Below are 20,119 nucleotides of genomic sequence, written 5' to 3'. Positions count from 1 at the left end.
GTGTGTGTACGAGCCTCCTGCCCACAGACCAGGTGCCTGGGGTCTGGAAAGTGTTACGCAGCTGTATTCCAAACAGGGCCAGGAGATAGCCAAGCAATTATGGGCCGTTTAACTCAACAGCATTTACAGGAAAATACTAGGAAAAGTTTGCTGAGAGGACAACTCGACAAGCACACGGTAATCCGATTAGAAACAGGCCGCGTGTTTTTACTGGAGGAAGGTGTCGTTTTGAGCAGCTTGCTGGGTTTTGAAGTCGCTGCTCTCCCGGCTCTAGAATTTAATCAGAATTCCTTCTACTGTCTGTAAAGAATGGGACTAAACGTTACGTGGCTAAGTAAACACAGCAAACGCCAGGCACAGCTGAGCACATCAGAAGTACCGCAGCACGAGACGTGCACGGCAGAGGAAAGGACTCCACGAGGAGGAACTCAGTTCCGCCGCCGGCAGAGCTTAAATTCCGGCGTTCCGGAACAACAGGTGCCCTTGATGCTGACCTGTGGATGTGTTTCCCGTGCCCCTTCCTAAAGCGCTCTGCAGAAAAAAGTTCCACTGAAAAGCAGAAAAAACTTGGTTTTCTCTTCTTTACGTGGATTGACCGCTGGGTGTGGTCAGAGATTTGGCACGTTAGGAAGCACGCTCCTCAGTCCGACCTCTGTGAGGTTTCCAAGTTAAAAAATCTCAAACAGAAAGAAAGCATCTTTGTGGCTGTTTTGAGTCAATAGGTCAGGACTGACTTCCCACAGTTACACAATTCCACTGCACAGCTGCTGAATCTTCAGAGGATCGGAAAAGACAAAAACCAAGATGAAGCAAGAACAAAAAAGCCAAAGCGTGTGCGTGCACGTTACTGTCTGCTGCAAGCTCTGATCCTACCATGCTCTCTATTCGCTTTTTAGTGGTAAATGCGCGCAATTCACCAACGATGTCATTCTGCTTGGGACACGGACCGCGTGTGGTAACCGAGCCGCACCCTCCACCTACATCTCCAGGGGGCGGGAGGGCTGCGCCTCGTCTTTGCTGAATTCTTAGGGTCTACCACGGGGTGGTAAATATTTGCTGAATGAATAAATAAATAACAACATCAATATTGGGTATTTTACTGTGAGCCAGGCACTGTTCTGAGGAGCATTTTGTATCACCGACCCCATCAATTCTCCAGCAACTCTTTGGAAGAGATTCTATTAATTTTTTAAATTAGTTAATTAACTAATTAAATGGAGGCACTGTGGATTGAACCCAGGACCTCGTGCACGCTAAGCACGCGCACTTCCGCTGAGCTATGCCCTCCCCTCAAAGAGGTTCTACTCTTAATCCCATTTTTAAAGACAGGCGAACAGAGGCACTGTGGAGGCACCTGCCTCGGGTCACCACCTGGTGAGGGACAGCTTTGAACTCAGCGGTCAGCGCCACTGCTTGTCCAGGTGTGGACGCAGGTGGCGAGGGCTCTGTGCACATGGACACATGCAGAGAACACTGGGGACGGGCCAGGAGGCTGGAGAGGCACAGAGCTCCAGTACTGACATTGCCATCACCAAATGCTGGGATGCAGGGGCAATGGGAACCTGAAGGTCTATCATCCAGGGTCAAGCTCTCCATGGCAGCAGAACTCCGAGACGTTCAAGGGAAGCCCAGAGCTTTATAGGGAGGGAACACAAATCGGTTCTAACTGAATGCCAGGGTCCTCTGTGCAGGACAAAAACTTTCAGGTCCCCTTGTTGGCGCAGGAGCAGGCCTGAAGGTTCTGTGGTGGCAAAGCCCACAAGGAAAGCGTGATCGGCCCCGAGGTCGGCTCCCTGGTGGTCGCGCTGGCCCGCCACAGGTAAACATCAGCCTTGGTCTGACTCTCATTCAAACAACAACCCAGAGCTTTACCTCCCTGGGTCTGGCTTGAGGATGCTGGTGTTCCGAGGCCTGAGACGTCCTTACTGCTCCCCACCGCTCCTCCGTTTTCTTCACGGTTATTTTTCCTTTCGGTCATCCTTGGAGCCACCTGACTTTAAGATCTAGCTTATGCCTTTGGCTTCGGAGTGGCCCACGTGCTGAGGATGCGAGACAGGCCAGTCAGGAGAACACACTTCTCTAGAACTCGAGGAAGAATGAGAAGTTGCCAGAAGCACCAGTGGGATGGACTTGACCCAGAGAAGGGGGATCACGACTCAGATGCGGGAGAACGGCTGGGCCACCCCATGTCCAGGGGTTTGCAGGATTCATGCCCACGACTCCCTGGAGCTGTCGGCCCTGAACCTGTGCGTGAGCTCCCTCCTGGGGCAGCCTGCCGTCCCGGTCACCCTCCTCCGGGGTGGCTCAGCGGAAGGCTAAGTCAATCCAAGTTCTGGGAAAACCACCGCTCTGAGAAACGAGGTTAAAAGTGAGGTCTGCTTGTCGGCGAGGAGCCCACCCCGCAGACCGAGGCCGAGAGGCGGGGACGGGACAAGTGTAGCCTGCAGGCTGAGAAAGATGAAGCGCAGCAGGAAGTCCACAATCCAGCAGTGTAGGGAATCGGAGAGCGAGAGCCGAAGAAAAAGCAAGCCTGAGAAACAGGACGCGGCTCTGACGCGCAGATGACCCCCTGGCAGACGGACCTGCACGACGGGTGTGGTGGTGACGTTTCCACGAACCAAAGAAACGTGGGGAGAGTCTCGGCAGGAAGCAGGGTCGGCCGGACTCGGAGGACCGTCTCATTAGCCCAAGGGCCCTTTTCCTGTTGGGCGAGCCCTCTCGTCCTGTCCTCAGCCCCACGCCTTGCCCAAGGAAGAAGACTGCCAGGCCACTCTTACGACTTCCTAGCTTTTGAAACTATTTTGAGAAAGGAGAGAGAGGGGGCCGCATTTCAGCTGTTGAGAGGGTCGAGGTTGCTGCTGGTTCAGGAATTCCCCCCGTGGGATGAGCCGGTTCAGGGCATCTCAGAGCTCAGGGAAGGGGCGGCTGGGGCACCCCTCTCGAAGAGGGGGCTCCAGACAGGCCCTGCTGTGTCGGCGGGTGTGTCCCCTGCCCTCAGCACATCCTCTCCCGGGTGCACCCACCCCAGCAGCTCAGGACACCACTGTTGGCCGGGGAGCCCCGCCTGGCCCGGCCTGGCAGGATGGTGCCCAGCCCGAGCCCGCTCCCCTCGCGGCCGCTTGCCCTCCTTCACCCCCGTGCGGACGAGCGCGTGGAACGAAGCTCCTTCTTTTGTCTGAAACGAGACCTTTCGAGGGGTGCTCAGTGCCGACGCGCTGACTTTCAGCCTTCCCTCCCCGGGCTGCCCAGTCCCGCAGAGGTTGTGCGCCAGACGGCAATGTGGTTCAAAACGCAGGCAGAACAGTCCAAATGAGTCTCCCTTCGCAGTTAACAGACGTGAGGCAATCACCGGGCTTGAGCACTTCCCTCTGAAGACACTGCTTTCTGTCACCATTAGGGGCATTTTGCACAGAGTGTAGCCACCAGAGTGAGGGGGAATACAGTAACATGGCAACACCAAGCGGGAAGTTTTCGTAATTGGGGAAAGCAGGAGGTTACCTTCCAACAACCTCTGCGTCATCTCTCACTGTGGGAAGTCCTGTATTTAGAGACGCAGGCCTTTACCCACCACCCGCCCGTCCATCAGCGTGTGTCAAGCTCTGCGTTTGTTATCGTCTAAGATACTGAAACGTCCTTATCCTCAAAGAGCTCACAGTTTGGAGAAACTCTTTGGAGAAAAACATGAAAACAGGTGAGCACAATGAATTACAATAGCTGTTGCGATATAGCTGCGTGCGGCGCATCACACGGGCAGGGGAGGGCAGAAATTCCGGCGGTGGAAAGATGTGGCCCGAAAAGGGTTCATGAGCAGGACGACACTGGAGCTGAGGCCTAACAAGTGTGCAGGGCTCCCGGGCTCGGGCTGTGAATGCACGCGGGGGTGCAGGAGAGTGTGAGCACGCGTGAGTGTGCGAGTGAGCGCCGGCCCCGGCAGCAGCGGCCCTCCTGATCTCCAGCCCTGCAGGTCGCGGGGCCTGGGGAGGCAGACGTCCTGCAGGGACCCGGGCTCGGCCATCAGCCCGGTGACTCAGCTGATGAGCTCTGCCTTTGACATGAACCTCCATTTCTGAAAGCAACCGTTTCCCTGGGTGTGTTGGACACTGGTTTTCCTTTACTCAGCAGTGGATTTCATGGCGACAAGAACATCTCAGATCCAGCCACCTGGACTCTGGTCTGGGAAGTGCGCACCGGAGGTGACAGAGCCCCGAGCCGTGGGGCGTGGCCGCGCGTGTAGGATTGTCAGAGCCTCCCCCGACCCACCGCAGGCCGCAGCGTGGCCCCGCCCCACCCCGCCCACGTGGCCCACCCGCCCGGCCCCGCGTCCTCACCACTTCAGTGGGCCGGTAGTACTTGAGATCCACGGTCACGTGCACTTTACCGGTCTCCTTGCATCTGCCCACCTCATTTTCATCCTTTCCTTCCCACCTGTAAAGGAGACAGAGACTCGGTCAGCCCCTAACCGCTCGGGAGCACCTGGCGGGGCCGCAGCCCCTCCCCCTGCGGGAGCGTGGGAACTCGGGAGTTGATGCTTCACCGACTTTTAGGGCAACAGTGAACCAAAGCCTTTCCAGATCTATTTCAAAAAAGGTAGGGTTTCTCCCCTCTTTAAAAAAAAAAAATCATGGTGGGTTCAGAAGTTAAGACTTTAGAAATGAACAGATCAGCCAGAATAAGGAACTGGGCAACTTTCAGGGACTTCAAAGATTTTGTTCTTTAGACTATCCTTGATAAAATCAATTACTGTGAATTAATTCATGTCTTCTACTTTCCATTTTTGTAGTGTTAGGGATATTCACTGTAAATCCTGTGCATTCCATTTCAGAGTAAGTTTCAGACACTACTTAACCATTCATTGCATCCCTTTCCTGCACACAAGTCCTCTCACTCTGCCAGTCAGGGTGGCCCCACAATACATCTCAGATGATGAAACCTCCAGAAACCACATAACGAATTGGCTCACTTCCCACCAAGAGAGGTGTATCAGCATCTCGTCCTCCCCAATTCAGCTACTACGGTGTCTGAACTCAAGGGTTTTTCCTTAAACGTCCACAGTTGATGACAGTTAAGGGTCAGCCGCCTGCCCCCCTCCCTTGTCATAAATTGAGGGCGTATGTTCACCGGTTTCAAAACCAGCTTCTTGCTGGAGTTTTCCATCCTCATTTTTAAAGAAATGAAGCCACTGGCCTAAAGCTGACCTTTGGATTTCTACAAACTAACATCCAAACTAAAAAAAAACACTATATAACTTGAATATTTTTACAAATGGAAACTTTGAGCAAAGAAAGAAAAGTTACAAAGCAATGTTTGACTTTCATGCTTATCTTCAGTCAGAACTGGTTTGTCTCATCAGCTGGAGATGAAACCTGTGACAACAGGACAGTCTGTGATCAAATCTGGATCAGGTTGCGTGGGGATCAAAGGCCAGAATAGAGCATTAGTTACTTGGCCATGTGGATTACGGTGTCACTGAGGATAGATATTCAAAGTTGATCATGGCTGGACTGTGGGCATAAGTTTGGTATCAGAGACATAAACTGGCCTCACAAGCTTTATTTCTGGTCCATCATTGGAATGTTCTAGCTTCGATTCACTTTTTTGACAGCACTGGGATAGTATTTCATCGTTGGAGAAGGCCACTGGGACCCGCAAGGCTGGGGCCACCACGTGGCGAACAGGAAAGGTAAGTGGGTTGTACTCTGAACCCTGAGACTCCTTGTCCCCAAGCCGGGTATTGGGGTCAGGCTGGTCCCCTTCCAGGGGGAGGCTGGGGTCAGGCTGGTCCCCTTCCGGGGGGAGGCTGGGGTCAGGCTGGTGCCCTTCTGGGGGGAGGCTGGGGTCAGGCTGGTCCCCTTCTCGGGGAGGCTGGGGACTCTACTCTGGGCTCAGTCTCCATCTGAATGGCCCTCTGAGCACTAGAATGACCAAAAGCCACCACGCTCTAACCACGTCCTCAGCACCCCCGCCCGGCTCTTTAGTCCCCCACTTCTAAACATGAGCAGAAAGCCAAGGATTAGGAGACAGGCGTGTGAGGAAAACCACACTTACGGAAGACACCAATCAGGCAACAACAGGCAAATGGAAAACAGCAGCTTGGAGGAAACAGAACAGAGAAGGTAATTAAAAAACAGGACGGAACAAAAACTTCACACACACCATTGCTAATGTCTTCAGAGAAATAAGGGAAGACATCAGAGAAACCAAAGCCAACATGAAGAAGGACAATTTGGAAAAAAAAGATTTATAAGTTGAAAAAAATTCAGAAAATTAAGAATTCAAGAGGAGATTTTGAAGATCAAATTAAGGAAACCTTCCAGAAAGTAGAGCAAAAAGATGTAGCTGTGAACAGGGAAGATAAAAATTGGAAGATGGCCTCAAGAGGTCAGTATAATAGGATTTCCAGAGGCAGAGTAAGGACAGAAGTTATTTTAAAGGAAATCAGAAAATTGATCAGAGCAGAATATGCGTTTCCAGACTGAAAGGCCCTGCAGAGCACCCAGATTACGGCCAGGACTACATGCCAGTCCCACAGGGTCTCAGAGCTTGGGGACCGAGATGCCTGTGCAGGGGTCGTGGGGACAAGGAGGAAGAGTGGCCCAGGTTCCCACGGAAACATGAAAATTAAAGGCAAGGGAGCAGAGCTGCAAAGTTCTGAAGGAAAAGTACCTCCAACCTAGAAATGCACCTCAGCTGCCTGACTGATTCTGAGGACGGAACAGGGATACTTTCAGATGTGCTGGGGCAAAAAATGTTTGCTTCCCTGCAGCATTCTCAGGAGAGTAATCAAGATTGTGCTTCACCAAACCAGAGTCTTTAAAAGGACGTTGGAAAACAGGGGACAGCAACGGCCCACCAGTCCGGATGGGATCAGGTCAGAAGCTTCCAGAGGGTCTGCTCTGGGAGACATGCCTGACGGTGACCCAGGGGCCTGAACACCTTTGGGGTGACTGAGGGAAAGTGGGTGATAAACACACAGAAAGTGAGGCTCGTGGAGGAAGACAATGATCAGGTCTACCGTAAGCAAGGGACAACTGTACAGAAAAAAGGACCAGTTTCCTGGAATGGAATCACTGGTCAATCAGGACAGAGTGACACCGAACATGACCCACCGGGACCCAAACCACAAGAGGACAGAGCATGGGGCCAGGGGCACCGGGGCCAGAGCTCTGGCTTTGAAGAAGGGGTACCCCGAACAGATGCCTGGAGGGAGGGCATCAAGGACCAGCAACAAAAGCGCATGATTCAGACACATGGAGGCAAATGCCAACGTGACCCCCGGAAGTGTGCGACCCTGTAAACAGGATCTCCAGAGAGAGGACACAGAACCCCAGAGCAGAGCAAACGCTCATCTTGCGGAGGAGCAGGAGCACATCTCGGGTCTCAGGGTGAAGGGCGGCGGGATGGCCCAGCCGTCGGGTAGGACCAGCTGGGAAAGTGGGGGTGTGCAGGGTGAGACTGGTGGGGTTGGGCCGCTTCCTGCTGGTGATCAGAGTTTCAATTAGGTGCTGCAGTAACCGGAGAAAAACAGTGAAGGAAAAAACCACTACGAACAGGAGCTTCACGTACAGCAGGGCTGCCGGCTGGGGCCCTGCTGATGCCAGGGGGCCCGCCAGGTGCCCACCGGCCCCTCCTCCCCGACGCAGCCTCCCCCTACCCCAACCCGACCTCCCCGCCCCCCCCACCTGGCCTATCCCCTCCCCAACCTGGCCTCCCCCTACCCACATCCAGCCTCCCCCTCCCCGACCCGGCCTCCAGGATGGACGTGGGAGCAGCTGATGCTTGGAGCCACCATCAGTCCAGCTCCAGGCTCCTCCACGGAGGACACTGCAGGGCACATGGCGGGGGTAGGGGGGTGTCTGGGGAGGGGCCCGGGCGTCAAGGAGGATTCCAGAGCTGAAGCAGGTCCCGGGGTGTTGGAAGAGCTGCTCTGATGGAGTGATGGGGGCGGGGCTGGAAGCAGATGAGGGGAAGAGGGAGAGAGGGAGGAGAGCCGACCCCTCCGCACCTTGTGGCTCCATGGGCGAGGCAGAGAAGAGTGCACTTCTTAAAGACGGGGAGGATCTGAGCACCTCACGATGCTGATGTTGGAGGAGGGCGGATGGCGAGTTTCTTGAGGGCAGGCGGAAGCCAAAGGCCAGGAGGAGGGACCGTCCCAGATACTGGCAGGGGCACCGGCCGGTGGAGCAGAGGTGAAGGGGAAGGCGAGTCCCTTGTTTTAATCCCCAAGCCTGCTCTCACTCCTGAAAGGCCGCACCGGCGGGAAGATGCGACTTGTGCGCGTATACGTGGAGACGCACACCGTGGAGACACGTACGGGGTGGGGGTGTGCCCACGGAGACGCGTGCACGTGGGGGCGGTGCCCATCCAGGCGCATGTAGGTGGAGACGCGTACCCGGGCGGGGGTGTGCCCATGGAGACGCGTGCACGTGGGGACGCACACGTGGGGGGCGGTGCACAGGGAGACGTGTACCCATGGAGACGCGTGCAGGTGGGGGCGGTGCACATGGAGATGCGTGTATGTGGAGATGTGTACCTGTGGGGGGGGCCCGTGGGACGTGTGCACGTGGGGGCGGTGCACTTGGAGACATGTGCACGTGTGAGAGCTGTGTGTGGGTCCCAAACGAGACTCGAGGCCTCCACGTGTGCTCGGTCTCCCACTTGACGTCCGTCAGTAATGATCACTGTCACTAACAAGAAGCTCCGGCTGTCACGCTGCGCTCATCAATTCACAACATCTAAATCCAGGTGTCAGCCGTCTCGGGACCTGTCAGAGTAACGGCTACCTTTACAAAGCTGAGCTCCCCAGCCCTGGGCCGCGGCGAAGCCAGCCGATGCGCGCACCCGCGGTGGCAGGCGGACACGCTGCAGCGCACACCTGGGAGGGGCTCTGGCGCGCTGAGCCGCCGGCGGGGACGGGCTTGGAGGTCGCCTCCCTCTCACGGCTGGAGGGGGCAGAAGGGTGATGTCCTCTGACAAGGACACTGTCCGTCCTACGGGGGTGAGGGGATTCCCAAACGTTACTGCCAGTGAGGCTTGTGGGCTGGTCAGTTCTTCCCTCGCCTTGTTTTCCACCAGCATCACCGGACGCTATTAAATCGAGAAGCCTGACCTTCCACCTGTCTTCCGTCCCGCTGTGTCGGTAGGAACTCGGTGGTGTGATTAACTCAGGGGAGAGAGCCTGTGTGCTCCTCTCTGAGGAGGGAGGTTCAGGAGATCAAATAAAAACGACCCACACTGTCCCCTCCACTCTGCTGTGCGGCAACCGTGCGGTGACCGTGCAGGCGAGCTCACAGACACGGCCCGCTTCTGACGAGCCTGGCTGTCTGTCTGCTCATCCTGTTCTATCCGCCTGCTTTATTATTCCTTTCAGCCCGGTCAGGGCATCCCGTCCACCTGCAAAGCCTGTAGATGGGGTTTCCCTTCCTTTACGGGATGAAGCAGAATGCGTGTCGGTCCTACCAAGGGGCCGCGGTGGGGAGGAGGCCATTCAGGGACCAGAACCACACCTCTGTTGGAGAATCCAGGCCACAGTTCGGGGCTGTCTGTCCTCTGCCCTCCTCTCTGCACCCAAGCTCACCTCCCACCTCCCACGAATCTTGACCGGGTGCCTGCTGAGTACTGGGCACTGAGCTGAGTAGGGTGCTGAGGACACAGGCACGAGTCTCTGTCCTTGAAGGGCTCGAAGCCTGGTGGCCCCCACAGCAATGTGTGGCGGGGGCCGGAGGCAGACAGGGCCACCAGAGTGCCCGGCCGGGCACCTGGCAGAAGCGTGGAGGCCAGGGTGTTTGTTGGCTGCAGGGAGGCTGTGGCGCTAAGACACGAGAACGAGTGGGCAGCTCCAGAAGCAGAGGGTTAGGCCATAGGCGTGCGTGTCTTGCCGGGCTCCAGTGTGGCCCGGCTGGTCCATCCTGCCTGCCAGCCTGCCCGCGGCCCCCACAGTTCACTAACTCCTGCCTCCGTGCCGTTCCACCCATCTGGAGTGCCTTCCCTCTTCCTATCTCTCGGCCACATCTCCCGCTTTGGCCGAGGGCCCACTTATATCCGCCTTCCTGCAGACTTCACTCCAACCTCGATCAACACGCTGCCACCTCGGCACTGATAAAGTCTGCACGGTACCATCGTCCACTCGTGTGTGTCTGTAAACAGTGCGTTCTTACTGTCACCCAGTTAGCGCCTACGCTCCTCAAGGCAAGGAGATGCCCTGGTTCGCTTAGATGCGTCTGGCACCGAGAGAAAACTGTCACGCCGGGTAGGCAGCACATTGTGGAGACTGCTGAGTTTAACGGGGCAGCCGTCGCTCTGAGGATCCGACGGCTCTTTGGTTAAAGAGCTTATCTGACCTGCTCCCCAGTAAGTTGCATCAACTCCACGTGGAGTGGAGTGAGGGCTGCCCTAGCCCCCAAGGCCCCGGTGACACGAGGGCTCACCCCAGACCCACACGTGTCACTGTCAAAAACCTGCTGCTCCGGTAAAAGTTCTCCTCACTTAGACAGCTTTATTTTGGAGTTTTCAATAGGTTAAGACCCCACATATCTTAGACGTTAGTAGGTGCAAGTCACGGTAGGGCTTAGCCTTCCCACTGCGGGAGGGCCGAGGCTGGAGTGCAGAGCCTGACTCTCCGCACCACGACTAGATGTGGCAGAGGTACTGCTGAAGGCCTGGGTCTGGTGGGGTGTCTCCGCCGGGCTCTCCCAGCGCCCACAGCAGGGACAGGCTCCTGGCAGTCTTCTCCCAGCCCCACGGCACATGCCAAGTAATGTTTCTACCTCTTGGTCGCGCAGATGTCATGCAGTCGGTGAGATGGTCGGATGCAAAGAAAGAGGCAGCACACCGCAGGTGGGGCTAGAGCTCCGGGTCAGAGGGGGTCTGAAGAGACCACGGAGCACAGAAACTCGGCTACAGCATGAAATCTTCCTGCAGGAGAAAACGCAGAGCCGGGATTTTCCTTCGGACCTCCCTCCGAAACAGACCCCTTAATGTGCGTCATGGGAATTTCTGCTCCTCCAACATGCCTGGAAGGATGTTTTCCCATAAAGCAAATCAGACACAGTCCCGGGCGTGCCAGTCTCGGGGACACAGGACGTGCCCCGGAGCCACCCCACCCTCCCCCCAACCTCAGGCCCAGGGGCCGGGACCCCACCCAGGAAACAGGTCCCAGCTAGGGGGAGCGTGCAGGAGCACAGGACACCTGTTATCTGAGCCAGAAGGCTTTTGGAAACGAGTTTCTTTTTAAACGTATAATAACGTTGGCCTTGTTGTTTTGACTGAAAGTGCAGATACGGCACCACAAACGATGAAAAATGTTTCCATTGGCTGAGCCCCCACCTCCCCGCTGCGGCACTCACAGTTGCGGGCTGTTCCTACAGCTCTCTTCTCAACATTCAACAAGATTAAGGACAGAAAATTAGTCAAGACAAGCATCGGCCTGTTTGGTTTACGTTGTCATTTCAACTGCAGGAGAAAAGCGCTTCCTTTTCAGCTCATTTAGGAAGAAGCCGCTGGGACATGAGGAGCAGAGCCGAACCCGGCCCACACGGCCTCCTCCAGACACACACGCTCACACTCACACGTGCACACACTCACACACACTCTCACACAGCGGGATGTTCGGGGAAGAAACAGGTGTTGTCACAAGGGTGCCTCCTCCACGCAAATGACCGGCAGGGGCTGAATCGCCGACGTCACACCTCGTGGTCCCAGCACGGCGTGCGGTACGGCCGCTCCGAGTACCTGCTACTGACCCGCAGCCAGCGACTGTGTTCTCATAATTCAGAGCAGAAGCCACTCGGTGAAGCCAGGCTTCAGGAGCAGTATCTGTGCCACCTCTAAATGCACAGATGGCAACATGCTGGTCATGTCTTTTCAGTGAAAACGTCAATGGACATTTAGAAAAACAGTGGAAGCAACAGGAAGTTACAACAGATCCCCAAACAGCCAGGTGAGAATGCTACGGGTACTCACTGGCCTGTCAGACGGGAAGGCCATGTACGTGAGGCTGAGGAGAAGGTCCGGGATTTAGAGGAAGTGTATGCACCTTCCTTCAAGTGGGCAAAGCACAGCAGGCCAGAGTCTCCGTCTTAACTGCCAGCACCTGGCCACTCCTCGTCCACATCCATGTCCACATCCCTGGGGTGTGGCCCAGGCCCCTGCCTGCCCTGGCCTCTTGGGGGGACCCTCTGCAGCTGTCACCCCATTGGGAGTGAACTGCACTGAAGGCCTTGCTCCCGGACTCGGGGGACTCCAGTGACCACGGCCTCTCGGGAGGACGTCGTGGACAGGCTGCCTTTACGCATCCACTCGTCAGGCCCAGTGAGGCTGGACACAGAGCCCTGAGCGTGGCAGACAGCAGGTGCAGACCCATACATGGGAGGTGCTCAGGGAGCTGGGATCTGCTTCTGGCGACAGAGGAAGTCCACAGCCACACGGCGTGGGCATTTCCCTGGAGAGACCCTTCCCACCTGGCTCTTTTCATCAGAACTCGGGCCTCGAACGTGCAGAAGCCAAGGCTCGCCGCCCTCCCTGGGCCCTGGCCTTGGTACGCACACAGCCATCACAGCATGGAGACCGTGCTGGGGAGGCCAGACCCGGGAAGGATGAAAGCACAACATCATGTCTGGACCCCGGCCTTTCTGCCCGTCAGCTGGGTGGCCCTGGTGGGCGTGGAGCGTCTCTGTGCCTCTGTCCCCTTCTCAGTGAAGCACAGCCTCAGCCTGGAGCTGAGCCGAATAGGTGTGGGGCCCACAGCACCCTTCTGGGCTCCCACTCCCCGCTCACTACTGCTGTCTGCCAGCACCTCTGCTCGCTTTTCTTCTAGAGTAAGACCCCCCGTTGGCAGAGGGCCCCACCCCTCTCCCACTCAAACCCTGGAACTCTGCGGGGCTGCCAGGCACAGAGTCCCCGTCCCCGAGACCAGGACAAGCTTGGAGCCCGACCACTCTGTCCACAACTACTGGGCTACAGGAGGCCACGGGACCTGGGGGACCAGCCAGACCCCCCCTCGGGACTGCTGTAAGCAAGCAGCTGTCATGAAAGGGTCTGTCCCTCTGGGACTGTGTTAGGCTGTGTCCCCAGAAATGCTGCCAACCCTGTCTTCCGCGCGAGGGCCCGCGGCATCCCAAGGTCCCTGAGGCTGCACTGAGCTCAGCTTCAGGCCCTAAAGACAAAGGGACTCTGACCCCTAGACGTGCTCATTCATGTCTCCCCTTCCTGACAATCACCTCCGTTACGCTGGGGGCTTTGTTTCATCAGCGCAGACACTTCACCCATTTAGAGAAATAAGAATTCCTATATGTCATCGCTCACAAATTTGGAGCTTAAAATACTCTAATAACAAAACGTCACACTTCATGCCTTCAGAAAACACAAACAAAACGTGTACTTATTTTTAGAAAGTAAGGCGTGTGTTGCCTCCCCTGTAGAGGAAAGGATACTCACTCCTCCTCCAGGGTTCGTTCCAATAACACCTGCGCAGCGTCACGTAAAAGCAACAGGAATTCTCTATTAAAAAGATGTAAAAAAAAAAAAAACCCTCAATCTTAGCACAAGCTCACAGCACAACTGCGCGTCCACAAAAGAACACAGCTTCCTCGAAGCAGGAAAGATGACGGAGAAGACAGAGCTGCACGCAAAGATGACCTTACGTCCCCCTGCTCTGCCTCTAATGTCTCAACTCCAGCTTTGCAGTTAAATGAAAAGGCCCACACGTGCGCCTCCCTCGTCTTCATCTTCTCTCATTAGTATGATCAGTCTCCCGTACAACGTTTTTATGCAGAACAAACTTATGTCTGGCAGTTAAGTAAGGAAGAAAATGCAGGTGCGTGAAAAGTGACGTATAAAATTCAAGTTACAGGTTGTGCTTCCCACACTACAATTCAGGAGCAGAATTACCCGACGGCGACCTTAACAAGGGCTCGGTCGTGCATGTACGGACTTCTGCTTATTCTTGGGATGTAAGCAATCAGTGGCGAATGGTTTAAAATGCAAAACGTCACAGGAAAGCATGGTAAACGTCCCCCCCGAGGTAAGCCCTTGGGCATTCTCCAGTGCCCAGTGCTGCTCTCGACAGACTGCCGTTGTCATCTTTGAACGAAGCAAACCACCTTATACGTCCAGTTGCAGGAAGCGCTTGACCCCCGAGGCACTGGCGGCGTGGCCGGTTCCTGGTGAACCACGAGCTCCTCGGGCTCCGAGGTGACCGGCGTCTCGCTCGTCCCACGTTAGGGGCCAGTATTTCCAGAAACTCCAGTGTTGCCCTTTGGAGACCCCAGTCTTCCTCCGGCTGCTCTCTTTCGAACCGTATGAAGGAAGGCAAGCAGGTGAGACTCCAGGCTTTCAGGGCTCCTCGTCCCCCCAAGAGCAGTCCCAGAGTCACCAATGCCAGAAATGGGGCGTCCAGAGAACGCTTTATCTCAGTTTACCAGATGATAAATTCAACCCACTTTTGATTCAATTCAACTACAACTTAAGTGACCTCAGGACTCACTGGAGGTGTGAGGGGCAGAAGGAACGGGGAGGGAAGGAATTAAACCAGCCGCAGGCCTTCTTCACTGGTTTCACGGGAAACCTGGAATTTTTAGCTTTTTCCATTTTAAAGGAATCTGCCGCCCCTCCCCCCGCCACACACACACAAACCCTTAAATCAAACCCCCACTTCCCGAGTCTCTTCTTCCATTACTGATTCACGGACATGTCGACTTACGCAGCACGTGTGTGACACCAAGGTGGGCCCAGAACCTCGTGCTGCCCTTAAGGGGCGGCCCGTCCAGCACAGGGACAAGGCAGTCACAGGCAACCAAAGACAAGGTCCAGAGGGTCCCTGCCACTCTGGAGGCTCCACGCCCCCCCCCCAGGCTCTGCTGCGCAGGGTGCAGTCCAGGGACCAGCAGTCTCCTTAGAGGTTCAGAGCCCCAGGCCCCACCCGGACCTACTCATCCCAAATCTGCATTTTCACAGGCTCCCCAGCGACCCGCAGAGCACCACACTTGAGAACCTCGGCTCTCTAGGAGAAAAACGTAGCCAGAAGGTGTCACAATCCTGCCAAATGGCCTTTACTGCCCGGAGGCGGCAGAGGTCTTCCTGGGGCCACAACGCCCTGGCTGGGATGGGCCCCGTCCTTCCTCCTGCAACTACCTGTCTGGTAAGTCCTTCTGGTCACACAAGCATGAAACCGTGTGACTTTAGTTACTTTTCTTGTCCCCAAACATATCATCAGTTGGCCAGTCCTACTGTTTTCACATTTCATTTGCCCCTCACATGCTCTGCTGACAAACGCCATTTCCCACTAGTTACCCGTGTTATCGCTGACGCAGACGCAGACGCGTCAGGCCTGGCCTGGCTGCTTCTCATCTCTCCGCACAGTTAACCTCCACCCGCCCCTGGGAGGCAGGTACTGTCACTGTCCCCGTCCCACAGGGGAGACGCGGAGGCACAGAGCGGATGACGGCCCTGGGAGGCTGCAGAGTGGGGCTTCAGGCCCAGGGAACAGGGCGCCGGGCTGTGCTGTCACAGGTCACAAGATCGTGCCACACCATGTGCAGAGTAGAACGGGGCGTCGTGGGAACGGAATCGACGGAGTCACGAAAGAGAGAAATGAAATCAGCATCCTTGGGAGAAAGAGGGTCTGGAGAAGTCCCGAGGTTCAGCCCCCGCCCCGGCTCTCCAAGCTTTGTTCCCTCCCGGTGTGTTTTCTTTGCTCATTTCTGCTGGGTGTCTGACTGTGCGGACACTGTTCCCAAGAAGGCCTCGCTGGCCCTGTCAGAAGTCACAGCTGCAGCGGGGCCGGGCCGGGAGCAGCCCTGGCTCCCCTGCCCGGCGTCCAGCTGAGATCGGTATGCTGCTGCCTGGGGCCCACGGAAGAGCCCGGGAAGGATGCTGGGAAGAAAACAAACACTGGACCACGACTCGCAGACAGCGCTCCTCAAGCCATCCTGCTTTCATTATCCGGCCCTGAGAAGGAATTCCACACTTCAGACGCACTGTGAACACTCTGTTCCCACAGCCCAGACCGCGCAGGTGGGGGCACAGGTGGGGGCCTCTGAGGAGACGCGACGGACCGGCTGGAGAGCCTGCACTTCACCCCGTGCTGGCAGACCTCACAACCCTCCCCCTTTTATCGAGGGATTCAGGAGCAGTTCTTGATTTCCCCGAAACGTTCTAGAGCACTCAAAGGCCATTTCTGACAGGACACCAGCGCTTGATCCGCGGTTCAGTCTGTCACTGAAACAAGGTGGAGGTCACTGTCTAAGTCGGAAGTAGATCCGGTGAGGCTGGCTCCGGGCCTTCCTGGGCCTTGTCTGCAGGAGGGGAGGGGAGGGGAGGGGAGGGCCCGCCCCGCCCAGACACGCGGCGCAGCCCTGCTCAGCAACACCGCTGTGCAGCACTCAGGACGCGCCCTCTTCTATTTCCGCGGAGTGTAATCTGTTTGCTCTCTTCTTCTGGATCAGGCTGGACGGAGGCTTATCCCAGTTCTGGTCGCACTGATCTCCTCCAGTGTTTTCTGATTCACCGATCTGTGGATCTGTGTTTTTCTTGTCTCCTTGGTTCTGTTCGCACTGGATTTAATTTGCTCTTCTGCATCTGGCTTCTTAAGATGGAAGCTTGGAGAACTGGCCTGGGGTCTTCTTTTTTCATATTAATATGCAGAGCCATAAGCTTCCCTCTCAGCAGCACTTCAACAGTTATCCCACAAACTTCAGTGTGCTGCCTTCATTTTCATTTAATTCAAAATATATTCTGATTTCCCTGTGACTTCTTTTTGACCTGTCAGGTATTTAGAAGTGTGCTGGGAGGTGTGCTCGAAATGCCACGTAGGTCAGGGAGGGCCCCTGTGCTGCTCGGTCACCCGGCTCCTCGGGTTTTCTGTCTGCTTGTCCTGCCGCTCACGAAGGAAGCACCGAAGCACGAAGACACAGAGCTCGCCCGTCCTCCCTCCCCCTCAGCTCTGTCGGCCTCTGAAATATCTGTGGCTGGGGGCGTATGTGTCTACGAGTGTCACATCTTCACGATGGGTCAACCCCGTTGAGGTACGAAACAACTCTTCACTCCTAACTGAATGAAGTCTAACTTGTCCCACAGAAGTAGAGCCGCTCCGGTTTCCCCGTGGCTAGCGTCTGGATGGTTTATTTTTCCGTCCTTTGACCTCAGGCCACCGGTGTGTTCACACTTAACGTGTGTCCCTGTGGGTGGCACCGGGCTCTTCTATCGAGTCCAGCGCTCTCACCCTTCTAATTAGAGGCTTCGGAGCACCGGGACGGACGTGATTCTCGGCGCTGTGTCCTCCACCCGTCCCACCTCTCGCCTGTTCACACGCCCTCTTTTCCCGCATTCCCTAGGTGGACATCTTTGGGGTTCCACTTGAACCCCGCTGTCGGCCTGCTGCTATTTTTCGCCTCGTTCTGTGCTAGCAGCTGCTCCAGACGGCCCGGAGCGCACTTCAGCTTCCCGCGGTCTGTCTTCCAGTAATTCCACGCCGATCGCGTCCTGCGCAGGAGTCTCACAAACGACACGGGCACCGCGCCACTGCTGTGGTGCGACTTACGCACACGTGTGCGAGAAACCTCGTAATGTACTGTCAGCATCTTTACTTTCAACAGCTGGTTGCCTTTTAAGGAAGCTTTAAAATGAGGCTAAAGAAACACAATATTGTAAATCGACTATCGTTAAATTTTTAAAATCCTTAAAGAAGTGGGAGGGAAACAACTTTATTTTTGCACATTGACTGTTTCTCTGGCTCAAAAGATTCTCAAACTCATTCCACGAAGCCATCACTGCGATATCAAAACCAAGACATCACCAAAAAAGAAAACTATGGACCGTTCCTTCCACGCAGATCCAAGCTTCAAACTAGTCTCGCCGTCCTTCTGGCCACATGCTTGCTGGTGACAGCTGCGTCAGCCTCCGCCTGTCCTCCGGTCCTGAAACGCCTCCCAGTCCAAGCTCGAGCTCCGCTGTCCTCCCGCGGCACGGCTTCTGACAACAGGCCTGCCTTGTATTTGCTCCTCTGTAAGTTCTCTTTTTCCTCTGGCTGCTTTTAAAATGTTCTCTTTAGCATTTATTTTCCGTCATCTGGGAAGTTCTTGGTGGTTCTTTCTTTCTTTTCCCGGGCCCCCTGGTCCCCCGGGGCCCCATGGACACAGACGGGGGCCAGTCGGGGCCCCACGGTAACCAGACACTGTCGTCTCCCGTCAGACCTTTCTCTCTGCGGATCTTGAACCATTTCCAACGTGATGGCCGTAATCTCTGCGGCTTTTCTTCTGCAGCGTCTCGCCTGTTTGCAGTGCCAACAGTGGGCTCCTCGTTTCAGAGACTTAAGTTTTCATCTCTAGAAGGCCCACCTGGCTCTTTTTAGACGCATACGTTTCCCTCTCTCTCCTCTCCATATTCATGCTTTTCTTAAAACACTTGGCCGTCGTTCGGCAGCCATGCTCCCATCCTTCCCGGCGCAGACCAGCAGCATCGTTCCTCGGTCTGTTTGCCTCGTGCTTACCGGGCGCACTTTCCTGCTGCTCGGCGTTCCGGCGAAGTCTGGCTGAACGCTGAACATGAAGAGTGTTATGTTGTTGAGTCCAGATTTTATTTACTGTCTTCCCTTGGAGAACGCTGGGCTTGGCTGTGGCAGGAGGCTCAGTTATCTGTGTCCAGATGATTCTTCTGAAGTTTGCATGTAGACTTTGAGAGCCTGGGTTGAGAGCAGCCTTTGCTCGAGGGGCCGTCCCGTGCCCGAGGCTCAGCTCTTCCGGAAGCCGTACCACTCCCTCCGGTGCGCACCCGGCCTCCCACCAGGGCTGGTCGGAGCGCAGACGCCTCCCAGGCCCGGTGAGCGCGAGGAAGCCCTCAGTTCCAGCGCCCAGGCAGGCATCGTCCAAGCTGCGGAACATCTTCGTCCTCTTCGGTGGAGATGCAGTGGGTTTCTGGAGCTCTTTTTCTTTGCAGAGCCCACCTTCCCGGACGTCTGCGCACACGTCCGGGTGCCCGAGGCTGTCTGCGTTCTGACCTCTACCTCCTCGACTCGGCCAAACCGCTCTTCTCGACCAGAGGTGCCCTCCAGGCTCCCGGGTGGGGACTCTGCCCAGGGAGGGCACCGGGGGCTGCAGGCCCGCCTCTTTGGTTTCTGTGCTGCCCGGGATCACAGCCCTGCACTGCCACGTCCAACGGCGGCTTGACACACTCTATACTGTTTCCCACTTTAAGACAGAAGGTTTCATCTGATTTCTGTTATTCCTTCATAGCTGGAAGAGGACGTTCTTTCTTATATTTTAAAAGTGAATCAAGAAGTTAAACACTGAATTACCATGTGACCCAGCAATTCCACTCCCCAGAATACGCCCCAAAGAACTGAAAGCAGGGGCCGGAGCAGGTATTTGCACACCCACGTCTGCAGCAGCGTTACTCACTGCAGCCAGACCCGGGAGGCAGCCCAGGTGTCCAACAGCAGATGACGGACAAGCAGAACGAGGCCCGTCCACACACGGAAGCACCACTCAGCCCCACCCAGGGGTGAAATGCTGGCGCCTGCAACAGCACAGAGGAACCTGAGGGCTCTGTGCTCAGGGACACAAGCCAGACACAGCGGACAGACCCCAGATGATTCCACCCCTGAGTTTCCCAGAGCCGCCAGGTTCGCGGAGACAGCGCGATGGAGGGTGGGGGCGGGGGCCAGTGTCCAGTGGGGACAGAGCTTCAGTGTGGGAGCACGGAAGGAGTTCTGTGGGTGGGTGGATGGTGGTGACGGTTGTATAACGTTGTGAATGTAGTTAATGCCGCTGAATTGTAATTTTAAAAATGATTAAAGTGGTAAATTTTACATTATATTTTACCACAATAAAAAAATCACCAGAAAAGAAGAATCTTTCACCTATAACGAAGATTTCCCCCCAATCTTTCAAATATTCCAATAAAAATCTGACTTCAAAATGTGTGCACCGCAGCAAGCAGACGTTGTACGTGATCATTTGGTATAAAGCGCAGCGCTGGCCCAGCCGGCAGCAGCCGTGTGAGGCCCGCAGCTCAGACCGCCAGAACCCATGGGTGCGAAGTTCCTGATGTGGCTGGCTGTGCTGCGGTCACGCGGACAGTGGGGGACACGCAGAAGTGGATGGTGACGGGGCCTCCGGTCGGCAACCTA

General features: G+C 55.8%; 1 protein-coding gene and 1 long non-coding RNA gene across 9 annotated transcripts in view; one reads left to right on the top strand and one right to left on the bottom strand.

The window, feature by feature from the left end:
* Positions 1-20,119, bottom strand: part of GMDS (GDP-mannose 4,6-dehydratase) — a 449,816-nt gene that overhangs the window by 55,064 nt on the left and 374,633 nt on the right. For 5 of the 6 annotated variants that reach the window (XM_072945790.1, XM_072945787.1, XM_072945788.1 and 2 more), the window contains exon 9: positions 4,329-4,425. In XM_072945790.1, the coding sequence (XP_072801891.1) occupies positions 4,329-4,425 (97 nt within the window). Of the gene's footprint in view, positions 1-4,328; positions 4,426-10,468; positions 10,912-20,119 lie in introns of those variants that run through there. The other variant, XM_072945793.1, reaches the window with a different exon arrangement.
* On the top strand, positions 4,329-19,553 carry LOC140687860 (uncharacterized). 3 transcript variants are annotated; one of them, XR_012062520.1, is made up of 7 exons: positions 4,329-4,587; positions 5,603-5,680; positions 10,779-14,312; positions 14,950-15,133; positions 17,328-17,997; positions 18,928-19,031; positions 19,224-19,553. It is a non-coding gene; the product is annotated as an uncharacterized lncRNA (long non-coding RNA). The 3 variants fall into 3 exon arrangements; XR_012062521.1 differs by having other exon boundaries at positions 17,825-17,997; positions 18,928-19,553; XR_012062522.1 differs by lacking the exon at positions 17,328-17,997 and having other exon boundaries at positions 18,928-19,553.

The sequence above is a fragment of the Vicugna pacos genome, chromosome 20 (assembly GCF_048564905.1).
Source record: "Vicugna pacos chromosome 20, VicPac4, whole genome shotgun sequence".
NCBI classification, from domain to species: domain Eukaryota; kingdom Metazoa; phylum Chordata; class Mammalia; order Artiodactyla; family Camelidae; genus Vicugna; species Vicugna pacos.
Note: the sequence above shows the minus strand (reverse complement) of the source record. Positions and strands in the feature narration are given on the sequence as shown.